Here is a 16,704-nt window from a genome sequence, read left to right as displayed (position 1 = left end):
AACTCACCTCCATTCATTGTCTTTGTATGTGGACAATCCGTAAAAGAAACAAAAGGTCCCTACAATTGCGGCAAAAAACAGCATCTCAGTGTAGAACCCCAGCCAGGCGAAATAGAGGCCAATCCTCTCCCCGTAGTACTTCCTGTATAAAGGACATTTTTTTTCTACACGAAGACCGCACATGAAACAGACATTGACATTTGTGTCATTTTATTACCTTATGAGGTTGAGTGGCTGCACTTTGAAGAAACATGAAAATTTGGCCCAGTATTGGTAGAGATTATAGCGGTCGCTTTCACAATTAGCATCATTTGATTTGACCCAGTATCTGCACTGCATACGTACACACACACAGGACAAGATAGGAATGATTTCAGTTTTTCACTCTTTTTTAATCCAATGTTGACCAATATTTGTTGTATTTCTCACTACATTCAGCAAAAGGATCTCTCACGTCGTGCAATGGAAACGCTGCCGTGTAGGTGCCGCTGTTGAGCATCCTCTTGATTCCTTTTTTGTCTTTATCGAGACGTTCGTCTTCCACATAGGGACATCGGGAGAGGATGTAGTATACCTTATCGAAGAGAGAGAGTCTGAATCAAAGGAATATATTCTTTCCCATTTCTTTTTTTCTTTGTAGATTGTGTTGGGAAGAAGGGGGTGTGCATTATTAGTCTCTTTGTGCTCTGAAGATTTGCATCAAAACCTACTTACAATCCTGTTGCGAGTGGAAGGGATAAAAAATGTCTCCTTGTCATCAATGATGAAAAAATCTGCATTGTTCTTGTTGAAAGTAGCAGTGAAGTAGTCGGGCTGAGGATTCATGATGTTTTCCGGAAGACGAAAAGGGCCGGCCAGACATTTCATGGAAATGGGAAGTTTCTTTCGTAAGTCATTGGCCTTGAAAGGCAGCTTAATTTTCAGCACGTCTGCGTAGGTGGCTAACACATCGAAGGGAGCGTGGATCTTCACAAAATAGGTGTTTCCATCTTCCGATTCCTGAAATGCAGTGAATTTGCTTTCCAGGGTTTCATTCGAGACGTTATTAAATCAATGAGCATCAACACTTACAGATTTATCTTCCGTTTCCAGCTCCAAGCCGACTTTCCTTAGGTGGGCCTCGTACAACTGCCTCTTTTTTCCCTATTGGTGGAAGTGGAAAAAAACGGTAGTATTGTATTCAGTTGTCTTAGTGGAAAAAAAAAATATCCACTTTTATAATAAGCCGTCTAATCAACATTTTAAAAGTCTTTTTTGCAACTATCAACATAAAGAAAATGAAAAGATTCAACAAAGCATTTAATTCCTCGATTTGATTTCAAAATGTGGATCCAAAACAATATTCGAAACAAGATCCTGAGACGATTCAACATTTACAATATATACGGTATCACCGTTATGAGGGAAAAAGTGCGCTTTATTTAGCAAAGTGATTCTCGTATGGCGTACACGAGATGCAAAACAATCACTGGCTAAGTATAGTTCAGAAGAACTGAACTTTGTTGTTAGTACAACTAATATAAGCACTTAATCGAAAAAAGTGTTTATTAATAGCACACATTTTTGTTTTTTCATACAATACATGAACTCCGTATGTACTGCATTTTCCAATCCATTGAGCGCACCCAAAACCCTTAAAGGACAACAGACACCATTTTGTTTTGTTTCCTAACTGACGCCCCCTTGTTCGTGACGTCACTTAAAGACGTCTTTCCTTGCTCGAGAATCAAAACAATGGCTTCAGATTCGGAGAAGATGCTTTCTTGTTACTCATCCAGTGATCAATATGATTAATATAGTTCTGAAGAGGAAAGCATAAATGTTTGCAATCGATTAAAGAAGTCATTCCGTGTCATTTTGAGGCATCTGGACTGAAATGTAGCGTCCCAGAAAATGCACAAGATGGCGCCCAAGCTCCGTTGGAAATGGGCTGAACTCCTAAACCGAATTCAACGTATCGCATTGCTAACATGTCAACTCAAACACACTACAGCTAACTTCTAAAAGTCATCAGCTGAACAACGCTTGCCACAAACTTTGCAGTCTGTGAAATCGTCTCGGCGATAACTTTTAATCGCGGGAGAGCACCTGTGTCTCCTGTTGCGGTAAAATTGAGCAAGGCGTCAAAATCAAGGCTCGGGGGCCAAATCTGGCTGATCACATCATTTTATTCAGCCCGCCAAAGCAAATCAAACATGCTTTCTAAAGTCCAAACAAAAATTTCAAATTATCATATGTAAAACACAATAACAGTCATTATTCTTGACTTCAAATTTGAAAACTAGTTCATTAATTGGTTGCTCATTCTGTTTGTAATTTGTAGAAAAGATGAAACATTTTAATTGCTTCCCCAAATTCTTAACGCCCCTCGAGAGGAAACTAACTACAATGTGACCCACGGCAAAAAATGAGTTTGACACCCCTGATCTAGAGTATGCCACCGCTGACTCCAACCGGGGTCAGGAGACATCCTATAAGAACCGGTTCTCACATCCATCTATCTATTTTGCGATCCACTTTATCTTCACAAGCCAGTTTCAAACCAACATAAGATTGGTAGAGAAAAAAACAAACAGGTGTGGACTTGTTTCTTACCCATTTAGCATCACTTTCGTCAGTGTAGGACAGGACAAAATCAATCCTGCGTACTCCATCGCGGAAGAACACAGAGTCTTTGCTCTGCTGCTGTTTCTCAATCTAAGACAAAGAAATAGCATCGGTCACAACCTGCACAGTAATCAGTGTTAGCGTGCGTCACTTGTCTTGGGAGCACCATTAACTCATTCGCTGCCATTCACAAATTAATTAGGGAATTGAAAATATGACGCAGTGCGGCATTCCCGTATTTGCTTTTTCATGCTTCGGTCCCGATAAAGCGCTGACCATTGCCTATGGCAATGTTTTTTTTTTCTTTTGCCCTAGGGGGCAGCATTTCCCTTCTTTCCATGTTAGCACTTGGTTCCAGCTTCAGCTGTTGAAGCGCTATAAAAAACAATATGTATGTATTGAATTGTATTTTGAACAGACACACTCATTTCATGCTCATCTAACTCCAGCAGCCCCATATAATTTAGGAATAAACAAATTTTTCTGATGAAAGAAGAAAGTCTCAAGTTTCTTACGCTGCATTGAATGTTTATGTAGTCCTAAAACTCAATATTCTGTGGGTCATGGAATTCAACTGACAATGACAAAAACCCTGGCACTGGAGTGGACATATTTTAGCATGTCTGGCAGTGAATGAGTTAACAGCAACTCAAGAGGACACTGTGTCAGTCAGAAAGAAGGCCCACCGCATCACACTTATCTACAATACCATGCACAAATCTTTAGCCACCACTCATGTGTAATAAATATTTAACAGGCTGATTAGCATATATATATATATATATATATATAGTAAAGTCTCGTTATATCGATATTGGATATATCGATAGTCCCGGTTATATCGATACTATTTCTATGCACGCACTGAGAAAATTACATGCAAACAGGGTCGGATATATCGATAGTCCCGGTTATATCGCTATTTTTCGGATTCCCTTGAATATCGATATAACGAGACTTTACTGTATAAAAATCCTCGTCTCACCCACCATGGGTGGTGTCTGTCCCCATTTCAGCTCGGGTCCTCTACCAGAGGCCAGGAAGCTTGAGGGTTCTGCGCAGTATCCGTGCTGTTCCCAGCACTGCGCTTTTCTGGACCGAGATATCCGATGTTGTTCCCGGGATCTGTTGCAACCACTCGTCGAGTTTGGGGGTCACTGCCCCAAGTGCTCCGACCACCACAGGCACGACTGTCACCTTTACCTTCCAGGCTCTCTCCAGCTCCTCTCTGAGCCCTTGGTATTTCTCGATTTTCTCATGTTCCTTCTTTCTGATGTTCCCATCACTCGGGACCGCTACATCCACGACAACGGCTTTCCTTTCCCCTTTATCTATTACCACGATATCTGGTTGGTTGGCCATTACCATCTTGTCAGTCTGTATCTGGAAGTCCCACAGGATTTTTGCTCGGTCATTCTCCACCACCTTGGGAGGTGTTTCCCATTTTGACCTTGGGGTTTCCAGTCCATACTCCGCACAGATGTTTCGGTAGACTATGCCAGCCACCTGGTTATGGCGCTCCATGTAGGCTTTCCCTGCCAGCATCTTACACCCTGCAGTTACGTGTTGGATTGTCTCAGGTGCCTCTTTGCACAACCTACACCTTGGGTCTTGTCTGGTGTGGTATATCCCTGCCTCTATGGCTCTGGTGTTCAGGGCCTGCTCTTGGGCAGCCAGGATGAGTGCCTCTGTGCTGTCCTTTAGGCCAGCCCTCTCAAGCCACTGATAGGACTTCTTGAGATCAGCCACTTCTGCTATGGTTCGGTGGTACATCCCGTGTAGGGGCTTTTCCTCCCATGATTTTCCCTCTTCCAGCACCTCATCCTCTGTTCCCCATTGACTGAGACATTCTCTGAGTACATCATCCGTTGGAGCCTTCTCTTTGATGTATTCATGGAGCTTGGATGTTTCATCCTGGACAGTGGCTCTCACACTCACTAGTCCCCGGCCTCCTTCCTTACGGCTTGTGTACAGTCTCAGGGTGCTGGACTTGGGATGGAACCCTCCGTGCATGGTGAGGAGTTTTCGGGTCTTAACATCCGTGGTCTGAATCTCTTCCTTTGGCCACCTTATTATTCCTGCAGGGTATCTGATCACTGGCAGGGCATAGCTGTTTATTGCCCGGGTCTTGTTCTTGCCATTGAGCTGGCTTCTGAGGACTTGCCTCACCCGCTGGAGGTATTTGGTCGTAGCCGCTTTCCTTGTTGCTAATTCGAGGTTGCCATTGGCCTGTGGTATACCGAGGTACTTGTAGCTGTTTTCAATGTCTGCTATTGTTCCTTCAGTGAGTGAGACCCCTTCAGTGTGGACTACCTTGCCCCTCTTAGTCACCATCCGACTACATTTCTCCAGCCCGAATGACATTCCGATATCACTGCTGTAGATCCTGGTTGTGTGGATCAGGGAGTCTATGTCCCTTTCGCTCTTAGCATACAGCTTGATGTCATCCATGTAGAGGAGGTGACTGATCGTAGCTCCATTTCTGAGGCAGTATCCATAGCCTGTCTTGGCGATTATCTGGCTGAGGGGGTTCAGTCCTATGCAGAACAGCAGTGGGGAGAGTGCATCACCTTGGTATATGCCACATTTGATGGACACTTGCGTTAGTGGCTTGCCATTGGCTTCAAGTGTGGTTTTCCACATCCTCATCGAGTTTGCAACGAAGGCTCTCAGGGTCCTGTTGACCTTATACAACTCCAAGCATTCATTGATCCATGTGTGTGGCATCGAGTCATATGCTTTCTTGTAATAAATCCAGGCTGTGCACAGGTTGGTATGTCGGGACCTGCAGTCTTGAGCGACTGTTCTGTCAACCAGCAGCTGATGTTTGGCACCTCTAGTATCTCTACTAATGCCTTTCTGTGCTTTGCTCATGTATTGATCCATGTGTCCACTTATCTTAGCCGCAATGATGCCTGACATGAGCTTCCATGTTGTGGAAACATGGCCGATAGTTGGAAGGAACTGCACCCTTTGAGGAATTCTTCATGATCAGGATTGTTCGCCATTCGGTTAGCCATCCTGGGTGAGTCCATCCATCCATCAGCAGCTGGTTCATTTGTGCTGCTAGGCGCTCGTGGAGAGCTGTGAGTTTCTTTAGCCAGTAGGTGTGGACCATATCCGGGCCTGGTGCCGTCCAGTTTTTCATACCTGAGACTCTTCCTTGTATATCTGCCGCTGTGATGGTAACTGGGTTCTGTTCAGGGAGGTTGCTGTGCTCCTCTTTCAGAGTCACCAGCCATTGTGCACTGCTGTTATGTGCGACCTCCTTCTCCCATATGCCTTTCCAGTATCTTTCAGTTTCCAGCCTTGGAGGGTCTGCTCTGCTGTTAGAACCCTGCCACTAAGCGTACACTTTCGCAGGTTGTGTTGCGAACAGCCTGTTTATTCTTCTGGCCTCATTCTCTTTCGTGTACCTCTTTAGGCGACTGGCCAAGGCCTGGAGCCTTTGTTTGGCAGTTTCGAGTGCTTCAGGTATGGTTATCTGCATGTACCTCTTGGGTATTGGCCTTTTATTCACACCTCTCTGGGTCTCCGTCAATTGACTCACATCTTTCCGAGCCGCCTTGATCTTGGCCTCCAACCGTCTTTTCCATGGTGGGTAATGAATCTCGTGGCTCTCATGGTTGCTCTTGTAGCCAAGCATGTCTAGGATCACTGATGCTGAGGTGTATATCAGCTCATTGGTTTCCGTGATCGTTCCGGTCGGGATCGTTCTCAGTGCTGCATTCACAGTTTCCATGAGACTTTCAGGTGGTACTTCACATAGCCGTTGTAATCAGTGCCTTCGTTGCCCAGTTTTCATTCTTGCCATGATCTTATCTCTCAGGTCATTTGCTGCCTCGCTCAGTATTTCATTTATTGGGGCTGGCTTCCCAATCTCATTATTCATTGGGGCTTGCCTCCCAATCTCTGGTTGAACCTCTTCCTGTGATGTGGCAGCCTGGGGCCCTTCACCTCGGAATTTGTGTTGTACCTCATCAATCTCAAGTTGTGATAGCAATTGCCGTTTGTGGATATTGGAACACTGAGCTACTAGTTGTTTCGTGGTCAACCGTGACTGTGGGTTTCGAAGTAACCATTCAGCCCCCATTCTCCGCATGTAACCCCTCTGACTAGGGTTGCTTGAGTATTAGCATTCCAACAGAGCCATGTTATCGCATCTCGTCCATCTCCGCTTTGTTCCAGTAGCCCATTTTTCATCAGGGTGCTCTGGTTCCCCAGCACCTGACGCAGACCTTGTTTGGCCGGGCGACGTCTGAGCCGGCATGTCTTGCCCAAGGACCCACACTGGATGATGTCATTGTGCTCATTTTCTCTGCCACAAGTGGGATTCGAACCCTCGTCTCCCATATGCCAAAATATATATATATATATATATATATATATATATATATATATATATATATATATATATATATATATATATATATATATGCTAATGTGTGTTTTGACATTCCTCTCCTATAATTCATGCAGTTGCTAGGGCTGAAATCAGCTCTAATACGGCGTGTGTAAATACTAGCTATGAATAATAGCCCAACAAACTGCTGGCTATGAAGGAAGCGTTAGCAAAGAGCGCCGATGCGTATGTGGAACTATCGCGGCTTGGAATTGAAGCGGATTTAAGCGGGACTGGAGATGTGAGAATCTCTTTTCGTTAATCAGAATCAGAATCATCTTTATTGCCAAGTATGTAGAACATACAAGGAATGTGTTTCCGGTAGAACACGCTGCACTAGTATCGTCGTCAAAAAAACTGGTAAGTGGCACTATACAGTTCCATTTTGGCTACTGTTGAAGAGTTCAAAGAGTTAATGGCTTGGGGGAAGAAGCTGTTTAAATGTCTGCTGGATTTGGTGCGCATGGATCGGTAGCGCCTGCCTGAGGGGAGTAGTTGGAAAAGGTGGTGGGCAGGGTGCGTAGGATCCAGTAGGATTTTCCGCGCCCTTGTTCGGATTCTTGCAGTGTGCAAGTCCTCGAGAGTGGGTAGGGCGGTGCCAATGACTTTTTCCGCCGTCCTAACTGTCCGTTGAAGTCGGATTTTGTCCATTTTTGTGGCGGCCCCGAACCAAACGGTGATGGAAGAACACAGGATGGATTCGATGACAGCCGTGTAGAAATGTTGCAGCACCTCCTGTGGCAGGCCATGCTTCTTTAGCAGCCTCAGGAAGTACATTCTCTGTTGGGCCTTTTTCAGAATAGAGTTGGTGTTGACCTCCCACTTCATGTCCTGGGAGACTGTGATTCCCAGAAACTTGAAGGTCTCAACGGTTGACACAATGCAGTTGGATAGTGTGAGGGGTAGCTGTGGTGATGGATGTTTCCTGAAGTCCACGATCATCTCAACTGTCTTGAGTGTGTTCAGCTCCAGGTTGTGACGGCTGCACCACAGCTCCAGCTGCTCCACTTGTTGTCGGTACGCAGACTCGTCGCCGTCTTTGATGAGACCGATGACCGTGGTGTCGTCTGCGAACTTTATGAATTTGACAGCTGGGTGCGTTGAGGTGCAGTCGTTTGTGTAGAGAGAGAAGAGCAATGGAGAGAGGACACATCCCTGCGGGGCTCCAGTGCTCGTGGTTCGTGTTGTGGATGATATATTTCCCAGTCTGACCTGTTGTGTCTGTCCTGTCAGGAAGCTGAGGGTCCACTGGCAGATCGTGGGGGACACACCAAGCTGGAGAAGTTTGGGGATGAGGAGTTCTGGGATGATGGTATTGAACGCAGAGCTGTAGTCCACAAACAGGATCCTTGCGTAGGTTCCTGTGTTGTCAAGGTGTTCGAGGATGTGGTGCAGTCCGATGTTGACTGCATCCTCCACAGACCTGTTTGCCCGGTAGGCAAACTGAAGAGGATCTAGCAGAGGTCCGGTGATGTTCTTTAGGTGGTTCAGCACGAGGCGTTCAAAGGACTTCATGACCACAGACGTCAGAGCGACAGGTCTACTTCTTTCTTTTCCTGTCATCACTTTGCTGCTGTGAAATGTAAATTCCTCCACTGCGAGACTAATAAAGGCTATTCCAATCCAATCCAAATTGGCAAAGGAACACACCAAGAAAGAGAACAGGACAGCCTGTCTGCTAACGGCTGGTGCTTCTTTAGCTGTTCAGGCAGCTAAACATAATCATAATCTACTTAACATCACCGCAGCGACAAAATACGTTTAGTACAAGACAACGCCCACTACTACCACCATGTCAAAAAAGAAATAGTGGGCCTTCTCTGTCTGCGCTCTGAGTAGAGAATGCACTTTACTTTCATAGCCCGCCTCCCTTTTTTTGGCTATGATACATCGGTCAAAAAGCCAGCTTACCACTGAATGAAGACGAGCACTGAAAAGCATTGCTGGCCTCAAATATCACTGCACCAGAGTATCTCCGTGCAAGCCCTCACGCGACCCCAGCAAAGAGAAATAAAATGCAATAAAGTTAGTTGGGTTAAAAAATTTGATTTCTCAAGCTAGGAAGTGCCGCCTGCTAGCAAGCTAATTCAATAACGGCCACGGATGTCATAAGATGGTGTGAAAACAATGCAGTTAAATCATGAATAATGTGGTCTAAAGAGGTTGATGATGGTTCTAACGTGGCAGTCTGGCAATTCCAAAGTATAAAAGCAATCAATCAATTGTGGGGGGTTGGATACTAATTTGCTTACAAAGCCTCCAAGTCCAAATGTTTAACCCTTTTTAACCGCCGCCTCATCCGAAATAAATACCGAATTCCCACATGAGCTCTTGGATTGAGTTACTTTGTGCTGACCATACGAGGGCGGCGGCCTTCCTTCACAAGCGCAAAAAAAAGTCTCTAATTTGCTGTAATTACAGATTTTAGTCCTATGAAAATCAGTGCTTCTGTTTAGGGCCGCCTCTGCCAAATGGAGCGATTCGAGTTCCCTTCATCCACCACTAACCCCAAACTACTGGGTGATGTCTCGCTTCCTTTTCTTGTCTGCTTTCTACTCTTATTACGTAGGTGGTATGTGTAAAACATGGTGTAACTAGCGCGGTAAGTTAGTCATTTCACGAGAGGGGAAATGTCATACTAATATTTTTAATTGTGATGCAGCAGTTAATGGTTTTGATACATAAATACAATTAAGACAGAAATTCAACAGGAACAATGCATTTTTTAAAAATTCGATATAAATTATGTACAAATTTGACTCCATTTAGCTCAATCATCCTCCTTTATTGAAAATCTTAAAATGAGAAATCAAGAGTAAATAAATGAAATAGTGTGATAATTTTCACCCAATGTGAATGCACTTTTGTTCAGATTACAATCACATTAACTCGTTCACTGCCATTCCCAAATTTATCCGCGATGAAAGGTGACGTGGAGAGCCCTTCCTGAATTTGTTACCGTTTTTTGGTTTTTCTTGCAGGCGTGCCGATAAATCGCTGGTCAGACCTCTGGCAATGTTTTTCCTTCCCATGAAGGGGCACAGCATTAGCCTTTTGTCCATGTTAACGCTTTGTTCCAGCTTCAGCTGTTGTTAGGGCGCGATATAAATCAATATGTATGTATTGTATTGTATTTTGTACAGCCACTCCTATTTCAAGTTCAGATAACTCCAGATACATGTAACTTAGGAATTAACGTTTTTTTTCTGATGGTGTCTTACGCTGCATTGAATGTATATGTAGTAGTAAAACTCGATATTCTGTGGGTACTACAATTTGTGTGAAAATGACCGCTGGCACTGGAGTGGACACATTTTTGCATATTGTCTGGCATTGAATGAGTTAATTGGGTATCAGCAAGCACCTGCCACCATTTAAAGTCCCACTGAATAAAGACAAATACACTATGAGTGTTCTAGTCGGCTTTTCTTGACATTTTGCTTTTGCTTTCAAACCTTAAGGGTTTTGTGCTATCCACTAATTGGAACACATTCTCCCTCCAGGCTCTTGGGAGATTTCTAACATGTCTTGATTGGTAACACATTGTAACGCTGAGGTGAATCAATGCAAAGAACACACACCTCATGCTCCAATTGCCTCTTTCGGTTTAGTGAAGCAGAGTTATTGAAGGTGAGAACAAAAGCGGTTTTAATGAACTTTCATGTTGCATCACTCCAAAATGTTTCCATGACTCTTCAGGAGTGAAAAACATGCAGCAGACAATTTACACTTTCCAATAACAGATATGCACATTGATTTTAATTCTGAGACAGTACATTTTCCAAAGCCCTAATTGCGGCGGCAGCCTGACAGTAGGCATCAAATTGCATCACATCAAAAGCATGTTTTTACCATGCCATACCCTCGAACGAAACTTCAGGAACAGCGTCCGTTTTTTCCAGAACTGTGGAGGAACCGAGTTGACCGTGAGAGTCAGCCTTAAAGTAACAAAACTTGAACTTAACAGAGTAACTGTGAATCCAAACTTGATCAAAATGGAAACAAAAGTTACACAACTTGAACTTAAGAGTAACTATAAATCCAAGCTTGATCAAAATGTACACAAAAGTTAGAGAGGCCCGGTCTTGCCGCTGTTGTTTACACATTTCGGACGGGCAAATACATTTTAACATATTAATAACAACATTTTAATTCCATTGCAAATGTATATATATATATATATATATATTGAAACACTATATTGAATGTTTATGTAGTCCTAAAACTCAATATTCTGTGGGTCCTGGAATTTAGTGACAATGACAAAAGCACTGGCTCTGGAGTGGACTCATTTTTGTACGTCTGGCAGTGAATGAGTTAATATAGGCCAAATGCTAAAAAAACAAATAAACATACTCAAGTGCAAGTCAATCCGTGTACAAACTAGGGCGCGGAAAATCCTACTGGACCCTCCGCACCCTGCCCACCACCTTTTCCAGCTACTCCCCTCAGGCAGGCGCTACCGATCCATGCGCACCAAATCCAGCAGACATTTAAACAGCTTCTTCCCCCAAGCCATTAACTCTTTGAACTCTTTCAACAGTAGCCAAAATGGAACTGTATAGTGCCACTTAGCAGTTTTTTTGACAACGATACTAGTGCAGCGTGTTCTACCGGAAACAAATTCCTTGTGTGTTGTACATACTTGGCAATAAAGATGATTCTGATTCTGATTTTTAGCATTTACCCTTAGAGGACAACCGACGTCTCCGGACAAGTTGTGTCCATAATTTGTAAAATGGCTTCAAATGACTTCTACTGAGCGTATTTTACAAAGATTCCACCGCATATAGCTACATTTTACGTTTTAAGACTCGCGCTGAATATTCCGGAAGTGTTGTTTTTGAGTTTGTGACGAGTCCATATGTGACGTCACTGAAGGAACGCCCCTGACCGAAAAAAGGACACATTGTAGCAGTCCTTCCATCACGTCAATATATTTTGCTGTACTTGTTTGGTCTGAAAACGTCATGTTGCACCAAAAAGAGCCAGAAGAGGGCGACCAAGCTCCGTGTAAGGAATTTATAAGCCTGTGGAAACGGGCTGATTAATTCCTCACACGGAGCTTGGTCGCCATTTTCTGCCTCTTTTTTGGTGATACATTTCTCCCCAATGTTGCCTCAAAATGGCACGGAATACATTCTTTAATCGATTGCAAACATTGCTTTCCTCTTCAAACGTATTTGAATCATATTCATAACTGGATGTGTAACAAGAAAGCATATTCTCTGAATCTGAAGCCATTGTTTTGATTTTCCGGCAATGCAAGACGTCTTGGCGTGACGTGGGACTTTATGAAAATGCCCAATTCGCAGCTCAGTTTTTTTGCAGATTTTGGACACTAAGTCATTTTTATTGGTGTTTTGCATTGGTGTTTGTCAGTTAGGAAACAAAAAAGTGACGTCGGTTGTCCTTTAAAGGACAACCGACGTCACTTTTTGGTATATTTTGCACACACTGCAGCGGCATGCATCTGCGCGCCCGTTTTACCCTCGTCAAAGAACTGATCGGCTCTAAAGTGCCAGTGTACACCTGAACTTTGTCACTGTGGTCAGAAGAGGCCAGCCATACTGGTGTTGAGACTCACACGTCTCCGCATACACATCATGACACTTTGAAAAGGGGGGAAGAGGTCACATTACCACATGACCAGATGTGCGATTTGGAAGAGAAAGTCTGTCCACACGTTTTTTTCTTCAGTCATCCTTCACCAATTTAACATTTGGGTACAGTCATACTCGAACAAGTCTTCCCCAAAGCATGGAATTAATCCCCAAGAAAAAAAAAAAAACAATCAAGTCAATTCCTGACTAACTGCAACGTCATCATCTGGTCAATAATTTTAACGATGTATACTTTTGAGGATGCATGTCGTCCTTACCTCTGATAGTCTACGTCGGGATCCTGGGTTGGACGACTGTCGGCGGTTGCCTTTTACATCATCTGCAAGACAGCAACACAAGATGCACAAAAATGACAAATGTCAGACTTAGTTTTCAGAATCAATCATGATTTATTTGCACATAAAAAGTGTGAGATGCATATTAGTAGTGCTTTGCAGGCCTTGACGGTCCGCAAAGCCTTCTCTCTGCTGGCCTAAAAATATCTGAATCACAGACTGATGTTAATTATATTTTGTCCATGAATCCTTATTAAATAATTCATTCCGTTACTTTTCCCGTTGTTTTCGTATGTGAGCATTTAACCAATCACATTTCAGCAATCATTTGTTACCAGGGTCAGAAATCTACCTGGACGCCTTCACAATCAGTTCTCCGGTCCCTGTCGCATCAACTGTCGATCAAACTGTTGCTTTAACCAATCAGACTTTGCGTTGGTAATCCAAAAGTGGTAACACCGCCTTCTTGCAGGTGTTGGTCAACGTCAGAGTTTTTGCAAACTATGATTGGCTGGCTAGTCACGTGATTGGCTAGTCTCTAGCCAATCATAGGATGATAATATACTGGCCAGAGCTAGCACACTGAATCTGTAGCGAGTGGCATAAGCAAATATATTGTTGTGTCGATTCAGGCGCGGTTTTGTCAACCCACAATGGCTGAAGGAGAAGAAATGGATTTGGTTGCAGATTTACTGTTAAAGCCATTTTCAAGATGGACTGTTGAAAAAAAGTTGGACATCATAAAGAAAGGTCGGACTAGCAAAAATAGTAAATAATATTGCGATGTTATTAGGTTATTATTAATGCTTTGCCATCCTTCATCAATTATCTTCTCTGTGGTGTGAAAGGGCATATTCCGACCCCATATCATGAATCCACACGTTGATGGTAAAAATTCAAACAGTTTTATGACAGTATATCTTTCTTCACAAGTTATTTCCTGGCTAACCGTACACTCTAGTACAGTACAGGACATGTAGTAAATCACACTGCACATTTTTACATTGGCAGCTGTGGATTGATTCAGACATAGCACTACTGAAGGCCTACGAGTGACATGCACGGCCCGCATCTGGTAGTAGCTGCAAAAAGGTATAAAGCAGCCAGTGTTGTGCATGGTCTATTTTTGTACAAGGGCTCCCACCAGCCACAGAACATGGCCGAGACAGTTTGGTGGGATGCAGTGACGTGACAAAATTGAAAGAAACAGTGACATTTGACAGACTCAACATTCACTTGTCTTTCCTTGCCCACCAAATGAATTTTATCCAAACAAATTCCTGTACATAGACTTACAATGAGTTTTTCACCCCTACAATCTTATATAACCCACCATTTTATTTCTTTTTTTTCCGAACCAAAAAGTGGAACTCTCTGGATCTTTGCATTGACACGAATCAAAAAGATGAACAAGTTCAGATAAACTGTTTAAGATGTGGAGTTGGTAGTCATACGCATACTTTTACATGACAATGTCTCCTATCTCAGTCCAACTGACATTCTGCCCACCAAGCACATTAATGTTTTTCTTTTTAATTTGATTTTGGTGTTTGGATTTGGAACCATAGTGGTCTACAGTTGTTATTACAACCGCTCATTCACACATGGCAAAGCTGGATCCAAATTGTAAGTAGACATGCATGAAAATAAACACAAAACTCAACTCAACAAAAAGTACTACATTGTCTCCGGTAAAAGGGGCAGCTGTCGAACTGTCTTTTCACTCACATCACAACATACTGGCGAGGTGGCTATACTTAGGACACACATTTTATAGTGTTGATGACTTAATGTTAAAAACATGCAACACATAAAAGTTCTAAGTTATTTTATGGAAAGATAAAATGTGAATTTTGTCAACACTGCATTTCAGATAATATGCAGATTTGAAGGGAGCATTGAACTCTTCTTCACCCCCTTTTCTGGGGAATGTGACGAAAACCTTTTCCACCTTGAGACTGCCAACAGGCCACTAGTGGAATAGGAGGCAGCCAACAAAGTTTTGTCAAAGCCACAAAGGAGGCGCTGCAGAATGTCATTAACAGGTTTTTCAATATTTATTACATAATCAATGTTATTATTTGTGCAATTGGCAGAAAAAAAATCATTGGCACCACCCTACCCACTCTCGAGGACTTGCACGCTGCCAGAATCCAAACTAGGGCGCGGAAAATCCTACTGGACCCTCCGCACCCTGCCCACCACCTTTTCCAGCTACTCCCCTCAGGCAGGCGCTACCGATCCATGCACACCAAATCCAGCAGACATTTAAACAGCTTCTTCCCCCAAGCCATTAACTCTGAACAGTAGCCCAAATGGAACTGTGTATATATATATATATATATATATATATATATATATATATATATATATATATATATATATATATATATATATATATATATATATATATATATATATATATATATATATATATATATATATATTTGATGGACATTTGCGTTAGTGGCTTGCCATTGGCTTCAAAGCCAATGTATATGTATAAAGCCAATATATATTATTATATGAAGCCAATGTATATGTATGAAGCCAATATATATATATGAAGCCAATAATATATATATATATATATATATATATATATATATATATATATATATATATATATATATATATATATATATATATATATATATGCGATATGCGATTTGTCGTGGATGTAGCGGTCCCGAGTGATGGAAACATCAGAAAGAAGAAAATCGAGAAATACCAAGGGCTCAGAGAGGAGCTGGGGAGAGCCTGGAAGGTAAAGGTGACAGTCGTGCCTGTGGTGGGAGGGGAGGCAGGTGGGTGACTTCATGAGATTTTTGTCAGCACTCTTGATATAGTTCAGCCATCACAATGTCAATATCAAACATGTTAACAATATTTAGAACCTTAGAAAATATCCCAGCGTCAAAAAAAAATTCAGGGGGTGTGAAGGCTGTCTAACATGAACTTACGAGTTACTGTATATGCAATTCATAAAGTGCTAATGTTGAAACTACGTACTTACCATTGCCAAATTGTCTCATCTCTATTAAGTTACCCCCTCCACGTCTGCCCGGTATTCGGTTCATGTCGAGTATTTTTATTGGCCAAATGGAGCGTGTAAATCCACATGTAGCTGAAAGTGGCCCAAACCCAACGACGACCTTCCTCGGGGTCCTTCGCCTTCCTGCCTGCCTTTCACGGGTAACTCAGCAGCCTTGTTCTCGGGGATCACTCCACCCACTGATAGACGCCTGCCAATTTACGTCCCCCCAACTGCACTGAGGGCGCTCCGGGAGGGGAGGGACGCCCAGTTTCGAGCCAATTATAAGAACTCGCCGAGAAGCCGAGCGCCGTCTTGAAAATTGGACATGATACCGAAGCTCACGTAATTCGCGCAAAGTTGGCTAACCGGAAGCTGACTAAAATTCCTCGGATCAGTTAAATACAACAACCTTGATCAAACTGCACCTGGATCAAGTGGACGAAATATTGTTTGATGTAATGATGTTTCTCTACGATGCAACCACGCGTAATGTTTGTAATTCTATCTGCTTTATGATATTGCATATTCACACCCACTCGTAGTTTCATAAACGTTGATGGAAAGATGTTACGTCACAATCGTTTGTACAATTTGACGACATGACGATTTTTAACGTTATTGAACGTTCTACGTTTTTGAGATAGTGTTGGAAAGTATAATGCATAACAGGGATGGAATGTTACGTTAATTGTGAGAATATAAAGTGTAATAATAACAATGATGATACAATCCATATTGATTTATATAGTGCTTTAAAAA

At 42.7% G+C, this 16,704-nt stretch overlaps 1 protein-coding gene across 1 annotated transcript in view; it reads right to left on the bottom strand.

Annotated features, from left to right (window-relative positions):
• Positions 1-16,232, bottom strand: part of ano5a (anoctamin 5a) — a 28,066-nt gene extending 11,834 nt beyond the window's left edge. The window contains exons 1-8 of the mRNA XM_088996422.1: positions 15,925-16,232; positions 12,891-12,952; positions 2,596-2,697; positions 1,072-1,143; positions 715-999; positions 455-574; positions 218-333; positions 8-142 (exon numbers count right to left, since the gene is read on the bottom strand). Of these exons, the coding sequence (XP_088852548.1) occupies positions 8-142; positions 218-333; positions 455-574; positions 715-999; positions 1,072-1,143; positions 2,596-2,697; positions 12,891-12,952; positions 15,925-15,988 (956 nt within the window). The 5' untranslated portion in view covers positions 15,989-16,232. The remainder of the gene's footprint in view (positions 1-7; positions 143-217; positions 334-454; positions 575-714; positions 1,000-1,071; positions 1,144-2,595; positions 2,698-12,890; positions 12,953-15,924) is intronic.
• Between the last annotated feature and the right edge of the window lie 472 nt (positions 16,233-16,704).

The sequence above is a fragment of the Hippocampus bargibanti genome, linkage group LG05, assembly GCF_051943395.1.
Source record: "Hippocampus bargibanti isolate YZ-2025 linkage group LG05, ASM5194339v1, whole genome shotgun sequence".
NCBI lineage: Eukaryota > Metazoa > Chordata > Actinopteri > Syngnathiformes > Syngnathidae > Hippocampus > Hippocampus bargibanti.
The sequence above is the reverse complement of the archived record's forward strand: the minus strand, read 5'-3'. Positions and strand labels throughout refer to the sequence as shown.